Source organism: Cystoisospora suis (genome assembly GCF_002600585.1).
Source record: "Cystoisospora suis strain Wien I chromosome Unknown contig_6122, whole genome shotgun sequence".
Classification (NCBI taxonomy): domain Eukaryota; phylum Apicomplexa; class Conoidasida; order Eucoccidiorida; family Sarcocystidae; genus Cystoisospora; species Cystoisospora suis.
This window is the reverse complement of record NW_027158911.1, coordinates 1-9,010: the sequence shown is the minus strand read 5'-3', so window position 1 is coordinate 9,010 and position 9,010 is coordinate 1. Positions and strand designations below refer to the sequence as shown.

The 9,010-nt window shown below is 40.3% G+C and overlaps 1 protein-coding gene across 1 annotated transcript; it reads right to left on the bottom strand.

Moving 5' to 3' along the window:
• Positions 1 to 206: 206 nt before the first annotated feature.
• CSUI_009821 (zinc c3hc4 type (ring finger) domain-containing protein) lies at positions 207 to 8,937 on the bottom strand. The gene is made up of 7 exons (XM_068069930.1): positions 8,880 to 8,937; positions 8,101 to 8,185; positions 6,822 to 6,903; positions 6,002 to 6,066; positions 4,891 to 5,029; positions 3,364 to 3,760; positions 207 to 2,687 (listed from the first exon to the last, which is right to left on the bottom strand). The coding sequence occupies exons 3-6, from the start codon at positions 6,830 to 6,832 to the stop codon at positions 3,391 to 3,393; spliced, it is 585 nt and encodes a 194-aa protein (XP_067918094.1). The 5' UTR covers positions 6,833 to 6,903; positions 8,101 to 8,185; positions 8,880 to 8,937; the 3' UTR covers positions 207 to 2,687; positions 3,364 to 3,390.
• Between the last annotated feature and the right edge of the window lie 73 nt (positions 8,938 to 9,010).

The following is a 9,010-nucleotide window of genomic DNA, read 5'->3' as shown; positions in this document are numbered from 1 at the left end:
TTTTCTTCTCTTGGATCTTCTCTCCTTTCTAAATGAATGAGAGATAAACAGGTACAGATACATAGACACGCTTGCTCCATACACTCTTCACTTCTCTTCGTTCTTCTTCTTTTTCTTCTTGACTTGAATGAAGGTCAACAATGTGGAAGAAAAAGACATGATGAGAAAGGTCTGTTTCATCGATGGAGCGACTGTTCTTTACGTATGATACCAAAGAAGAGCTCCACCATCGATATTCGTAAATTGTAACTGCATGCACTCACGGAGAGAAAGGGAGGTCAACACACACTATCTGAAGCCCAGGGGGGTTTGAAGGGAGAGGGAGAGAGGGAGGAATGAATCGATGATGCCAGCTAGACAATCGACGTGAAAGGAAACAAGGATGAAATAAGACGATGAACCGATTTCCAAGAAACACCTCATCATCACCTTCTTCTACACTTTTCTTCTTCTTCTTTCTCTTTGTCTCTTTTCTTCTACTACTTCTTTTTCTTTCTCTTCTTCTCCTACTTCTTCTACCTGTTCTCTTCTATCTTGTTGAGCTTCTTCTCTCTCTCCCTCTCTCTCCTTCATACACTTCCTTGATACAGAGTATCTCTCATCCATCATACACATACACATGCACACACGCACATATGTATATGTATGTATAGGCAATACAAATATATATATATATATATGTACTCCTGATGTACGAAAGGAGAATACATACACTCACGCGTCCTTCATCTATGTGTAGAGAGATGCATAGACAGGTGGGTAGAGCATGACATATTGATACAGAGAAGGAGAAAGAAAGATCGATTCTACCCATCCACATACCATCGATGGCCTAGATCGATGTAGGACCCCCAGATACACACAGGCAGCTATTGCTACTGCTATTGCTACACTTATACAATGAAGACATGAAAGGAAAGGGAGAGAACAAGATGAAGAGAAGAAATGTAAAGGAAGAAGAAAACTCAGAAAAGAAAAAGCATCCTTGCTTCGTGAAGAGAAGAAGAAGAAAAAGAAAAAAGAGAAAGAAAAGGAACAACGACTCTTATCCCTTCTTCTTCTTCTTTGATCATCCTCAATCTTCTTTCCTTGTCCTCTCTACCTACTTTAAGCCTTCTGTCTTCTTATTGCTTCATTCTACTCCACTTCGCCATCGTTTCTCATCAAGCGCAAATCCCTTCTCTTCTCTTTTCTTCTCTTTTCTTTTCTTCTCTTTTTACATTTCACTGACGGATCTGCAGTGAATTCTCCAGAAGAGGAGGAGAAGAAGAGAACCGAGAAGAAAGTAAGGGAAGAACACACAGGAATGAGAAGAGGAAGAAGAATGGATGAATGAACGGTGAATGAGAGAGAAAGAGAGAGGCTTAGCAAATGATTTGCATGCATAGAAAATGGTCAGGAGGAGAAAACAGGAAGGAGGTTCCACTTGAAGGCGAAGAAAATGCTCTTGCCTCGATAAGAATGAGACGAGTAAGAAGAAGAAAGACAGTTAGACTACCACTACTACTACCACTACTACTATGAGTACGATTACGACTACTAGTACTAGTATCACTCATTGAGGAGTGTTTCACTTCATTTCTGTCTTCGTTTCTTCACTGTCTTCCTTTCTTCTTCTTCTTCGTCTTCTCTTTCCTGTCTTCTTCCTGATGATCCTTCTTTTCTTCATGAAGATTCAAAAAGCATTCCGTTCACAGTGACACACAGAAAGAAGGGAAAAAGCAGACAGACAGACTGAGAGAAACAAAGACATGACGACACACACAGATCGATCTATCTATCTACCGAGTGTATATGTAGAATGTATGAATATGTATGAATATGTATGTATGAATATGTATGTATGTATGCATATGTATGTCTACGTATGTGTATGTATGTGTAGGTATCATATGAATGAAGAATAGAGGAAGAGACGTGATCTGTTGAAATAGTTGGCTCATGCGCGTGACGTTTAGAATGTGAATGGAGGGAGGAAAGACAAGAGAAAAACGACGATGGAGAAGCAAAGAGAAGATGAGAAAGACAAGCCTACCCACTCTGAAGAGCAAGGCAAAGGAAGAAAGAAAAAATCAAAGAAGAAAACCTTTCTTCTGGAGGGGACAAGAAAGAGAGAAGAAGCAAAAGCCCCCTTCTGTCTCTCTATCTTATGATGGATGGAGTATTCATATCAACCGACTGAATCGACACGACCGGAATGATGGCGAGCTAGCTAGCTCCTGCGTATCCATCGATTCGCTTTCTCCTTCCTTAGCTTCATTTCGTTCCTTCCATGAAAGACAAATCGTGGGGAATTCTTCTTCTTCTTCTTTCTTTCCGACTTGAGAAATTACAAGGGAATGATTGAAGGATGGATGGAGGAGACACAAGGTCAGTGTACTGTCTCTTGAAGAGAAGAAAAGAGAGAGGGAGAGAAAGAAGAAAGCAACACATCTTCTCTCATTCAAATAGCAACACATTTCTTCTTCATTTCTTCTCTGTACATGTTTATAGCCTATGAAGTGCAAGACCTTCTATGCTGACCTATGATTCATCGCCATCTTTTCACAGGAAAGAAAGACAGGAAAAACGACAGAATGAATGCAAGAAAAAGAGAAGCTTCTCTCTCTTCTTTCTCTTCCTCCTTGCTCTCCTGCAAGCTTCTCCTTTTCTTCTTTTTCTTCTTCACGCTCTTTTCTCCATTCACTCTGCGAGACAAGGACACCGAGAGAAAGAAGAAGAAGAAGAGACAGAAGACATGCAAAAGAAAAGCCGAAAAGAGAGAGAAAAAATACACAAAAGTACTGTAGGTAGCCACCACGACCTTCAGTCTTATATAACGAACTACGACACACATACACACACACACATACACTTCCAAAAGAGGCACTGCTTAACTCTACTACTACGCCAGACTACGATCCAAACGGAAGCCGCGAATGTCTGTATCTATCTTGTTTCGATCTCTGATCTTTAGTCTATCTTATGTATCTATCTTTAATCTCTATGATACTGGATATGCAGATGGACTGGGGGTGAAGCAGGAAGGTTTTTATATAGATGAAAGAGGCCGGCATGTCTCCTGCTGTCTCTCGAAGAAAGGGACTCTCTCAACATCGTCCCCTTTCTCACTTCGACATAGAAAAGAAGAGAAATACAGGTAGGAAGAAAAAGGAGCAGAAGATAATGAAGAGTAAGAAGAAATGAAATAGACAGACAAATCGTAAATAAGGGAGGATCTCACGAAACACATACACACATACGACCATTTACGAAGAGAGCCTTGAAGGCAAGGAAAGAAACCCGAAGAAGAAGAAGAGAGAGAGAGGAGTCGCTTTCCCTTCTCTTTCTTTCTTAGCAATCCTCCTGCATCCTTCTTCGTACCTGTCTCTACTTGTAAGAGCACCTTGACTATAGCCGTGAAGAATCTTCTCTGAGAACATAGCGGAGGGGAGAATGAAAATTCCGAGAAGAAGAAGAAGGATCCTCTCCGATCCATGCCTCTTCATCGAATATATCATCCGAATCAGCATAGGCTTCTCTCCCACGATAAAAAGGAAGATCGTCCACACCTTCTCTAGGATGAATACCAGCGCTACTGTTGCGTTGCTCGGTGTTAGGGTGACCGCTTAGATGAGAAGGTCTTTCTCCTTCTTCACAGTCTCTCTCACTGCTATTCCCGCTACACTGCGTTGAAGAAGAAGATGAAGACGAGGGACAGAAGATCGACCCTTTACAATTCGGACAGACTGCATTTCTCAACAACCAAATGTCGATACAGCTGAAGAAGAAAAAGAAAAAGAAGAAGGGAGAGAGAGATAGAGATAGAGAGAGAGAGGGGTACATGAAGATGTATGGAGGGAAGGCGAGAGAAGTTCACTCAACTCACTAGGGAAGGATGAAGACAGCATCATACAGTCGATCTGATACAGTCTATTTTAAATAGACCAAGACGGATTATTCATCAGTCGGTGTACATACACTTCGGATAACTCCTATGTAGAGTGGACGAATACGTATAGGCGTCTACAGCTGGACATCAATAGACCACCGGCTGATACGCTCGATCGATATACAAATAGAATTCTGTATACATAGAGATGTATATAGTAGATGCATGTACGAATGTATGTATATATCGATACAAGCAGATATGTGGAGGAGAGAAAGACAAAGTGAGAGGAAGAGAGAAAGAATGGATAGACTCACTAGAACTATCAATGAACACAGTCTTAGATAGATACAGAGAGAAATAGAGAGATAGACTAAAGACAGAGAGAACAAAAGACTAAAGAGCAGGAGATACAGCCGAGGAGACAAAGACATCCAGGCGGAAAAGATCAACAAGTGAATCTATCTTCAGTCCATCTATCTATCGATCTATGTCTATCGATCTATTTATGTCTATCTTTCTAGCAAGATCGAAATAAAAATATCTCTACATGCATGCTCCAGTGTGAGAATGGATCTTGAACTAGATGGAAGAAGAAGCCTCTGTATGAGAAAGTTGGAACCCCCTCTTTTTTCTTCTTGTCCTATCTCTTTAGACTGATCCAGTAGTGAATGAATGGTTTATGTTAAGTAGCATCACGACAAAGATAGATGCAAACAGCCAGTCTTCAACCGACAGAAATCTAGCGTGAAGAAGAGAAGATCAAGACCGCCATCGAGATCTCCAAAGAAAAGAGTCAAAGAGAAAAGAGAAGAGGAGAGACGAAATGATAAGAGAAGAGAAAGAAAGATAACATGAGGAGACAAACACACATGCAGTGACAAAAGAAACAAAGATGGAGAGAAAGAGAGAGATAAGGAGAGAAGATAGAGAGAAAGAGAGAGATAAGGAGAGAAGATAGAGAGAAAGAGAGAGATAAGGAGAGAGAGATGAAGAGGTCTTTGGTATTTTGTGTCTACCTTTTATGAAAGAGATGTCCGCATGGTTGAAGGAGCCTGACGTCATCTCCTACATGGTAATCTTCAAGGCATATGGAACAGGAAGTTTGATCAACTGGCACGACAGACAACTTCTGATGCGGAAGACTCTGGATCTGATCTGTGTGTACATACACCCGAAAATCGTACATACACATCACCATACAGAAAAAGAAGAGAAGACGTGAAAGAAAGAATCGAGAGAAACACATGATAAGAATGAAGAGAAGAACGAGACGAGAAAGAGAGAGAAAGAGGATGAATGCTGTCTGTGAAGTGCGAGGAAGAAAGGAGGGGACTGATAAGCCTCGTCCTCAGACTCTACTCCTCCTGTAAACAATTCTATCTTCTTCTTCTAGTTCTTACCATCATAGAGATAATGAAGAAGAAAGACCAACAGATAGAGGACAAAAGGACAGATAGACGGATAGATAGATAAATAGAGATAGATAGATTAAAGATAAATGGAAGGTAAATAGAAGATAGATTTGCATCTATCTATCTATCTATCTATCTATCTATAGTCACCGCCATCTGTGGAGGCCTTGAATGGACTAAGGAAGGCCAAATACACATCCACCCTCTACAGGAAGAAGGACTTCTTCTTCTTTCTTTCCCTTGATTCTATGTGTGTCAATTCACACGAGTTCGATAGAATAGACTCATACTTCCACGCCGCCGATCTACACGCAGGGAGGCGGACGTAACGAACCAGTCATACATATTCATATTCTTATTCTTATGTCTTTGTATTCTTACACGCAGAGATGACTTTTCTCGCTACTCACTTCGTCACCCCAGTGCCCCTTCTACGTCTACTCCTTCTACTCCTACATTCCAGGAGTGGCCACAGAAATACGATGTATATAGATATACATATACGTACATGTATCTCTGTGTATAGACACATATGTATATATAGCTTTGTCTATGCCGTATGCGGTACTAGGAAAAGAAGGCACTTCTCAAGAGAGTTGTGAAGAAGCAGAATGACTCGATGTTCTTCATTCTCTTCTCCTTTTCTGTCCTTCTTTCTCTTCTTTTTCTTTTTCTTTTTCGTTTTCTTCTTCCTTTTCTGTCCTTTGATTCATACCAGTGGTGAGTCCTTTCTTGAGAATGTGAATGCCGTACTGAGCGAACACATTTATACGCCCCCACCTACACACATACAACACACACATACACTTCTATACGCATACATCCATACACATACATAGGCATATACATATACATATCTGTGCATCTGTCTATGTGCATCTCCATGTGTGTGACCCGTCACAACGTAAAGAAAGAGTTTTCAAACAGCTAGCTTCAATGCGGACAGGTACGTACGGGTAGATACAAACCTAGATATACACACCTGTATATAACTACATACAGCTATATATACATACATATACATACATATAGATTCATAAGCGTAGAGAGAGAGACTTGTTTGTCACGTGGCCATGTACTGGATACTATAGATATATACATATATATATATATGTATGTATATGTATATATATGTATGTATATGTATATATATGTATATAGGTATTTACATATCGTATGGAGGGACAGGTGAGACACAAGAAGAGTGAAGGACGTAGAGATCCCTCATAGACACATTCCACTCTCTCTCTACTGCATCTCTCCCTTGATCTCCACCATGATAAATAGATAGATAGGTTAATGATAAGCAAATAGATGGATTAATGATACATAGACAGATAAATAAATAAATAGACAGATAGATAGATAGATTGGATACAGATAGATACAACCTATTGTAAGAAGAAGAATAGAAAGACAGGCATAGGACTCCTGCGGTTACTATAGAATAGACAAGTAGAGAAATGTAGACAGGCTATGGAGAGATGGAGGGAGAGAAGGAGAGAGAGGTCGAAGGGAGTCTCTCTGTCCCCTACCTCCTAAGCATGTCTTCATTCTGTAGAAGCTGCAAGTCTCTCTCAGCCCGCCGGGCGCGAATCTCAAAGACCACCGCCAACACTGAAAAGAAGAAAAGAAAAAGAAGGAAAACAGAAGGAGAAAAAGAAGAAGAATTGAAAGGAGATGAGGATGAAGAAAAAGAATATGTCAAATGGAAAGAACAACAAGAAGAAGATCATCCTAGGCTCTTCACTTCTTCTTCGTCTTCTTCTTGTTTCTCTTGCTCTTACAGACAGAAGCGTCAACTACTGAAGACAAGAAAGAAGAAACACCTCCTAGGACAGAGACACTTTCCTCTCTCTCTCTTATCGTTAGAAAGAAGAAAAAGAAAAGAAGGAAGAAGAGATCATCGCCTAAACACCTCTCTCATTCGTGCCAGACATTCCATAGACAGAAACAAAAGAAAAGCATCTTCAGCTACCACAGGCAAAAGACAGGCAAAAAGCCGCTCTTCCCTTCACTCTGAAAGACGTTTCTACACACATATCTGTATATGTATGTATATATATGTATATGTATGTATATATATGTATATGTATGTATATATATGTATATGTATGTATATAGGCACATAAGTAGAGAGAGAAGTAGATGAATGAACAAGCCCTACTGCAGAGTTTGTGTAAAAGAGAAGGAGGAGGAGAAGCAGGAGGAAGAGAAGGATCATGACGAATCAGCCAACGAGTCTATCTATCAGTCACCTCCACCCCAAATGTCGACCGCATCATCCACATCATGAGCAAGATGATCGGGGGAGAAGAGAAGAAGAGCCACACTGACTGAGAGAGAGAAGGATAAGGGGGTGAGTTCAAATAGACAGACAGACAGATTTACGTAGAGACATATCCATGGATCTCCATTATAGGTTATCTTTAGAGCTTAAACTAGAGAAAAGAGATGAACAAGATCAACCACGCGAGTAAAGGGAGGAGGAGGAAATTGAGAAATCCAAATCGCCATCTACACACCTCTTTGCTTGTATAAGTATTCTTATGTACGTAGGGTCCGTGAATGACGATGTGCTTAGATATCTGTTTCATTCCACGTCCCTCCTACGTCTTCTTTTTCTCTATCTTATTCTGTCTTTTCTTATCTTTTTCTTCTGCTACCCTCTTTCTTCTTCCTTTTCTTCTTCTTTTCTTATCTTTAGCTTTATTTCATTCTTCTTGGTCAGCCAAAGATGAAGAAGATCACTACTCTTGTCTATCGGATGGAAGAGAGAGAGAAAGAGAGAGAGAGGGAGGGGGTGTGGCTTACCGATGAAGAGAATGTAAATGACGATCCAGATGTAACACAAAAGTAGCCAAAAGACAAAAAACCACGGGTGACTCTCCCGAGGCAGCTAAAGACAAAAGAAACAAAAGACACACAAACAGACAGAGATATATATATAGAAAAGAAGAAGAGAGGACGAAGAATGAAAGAAGGAAAGAAAGAACAAGAGAAACGAAGAGAAAGAAAAGACTTATATCGAGAGAGACATCTTGATCAGACAGAGATAGATGGATAGATGCATAGACAGATGACAGATAGATAGGTGGATCAATGGAGGTAGAGAGATTGAAGATGGACTGAAATACAGATAGATAGATAGATCGATAAGGGGTGGAAGTTTCTTTGAGAATCTGTAGAAATGGAAAGACGATAGATCGTGATCCTTAAGACTGGTTTATGTGTGTATTTTACTCCTATATGGATCTATGTAGATCCATATGTCTCAAGGACATGCAAAGAAGATACTCCAAGAGGAAAATATGGGTCCTATGTGTACACTAGGACATACGCGGCAAGCAAGGCAGCTTAGCCACCTACATGTATATATATATATATAGACATGACCTTTGTTTGAGAGGACTGTATGTACATTGATACATGCGAAGAGGGTTCATGAAAAGAGTAGCTATATATCTAGAAGGATGGGAAGAAAGTTCAGTGTATGTAGAAAGACCATGGAAAGACTCTTCCTGTACAATATACCTGTAAAGACGTCTGCTTGCGTGTCTCGACACACAGAGACGTCAAGAGCAAGATCATACCTCTATCTATGTCACTCTCTGTCTACAACATGTATCACGGTGACTCCAGGGTGTATAGACGAACTGTCTCCAACAAGAGCGTATATAGAAGTGGGGCAGTAGAGTAAGAGAGTGGTGTGTGTTGAATAATG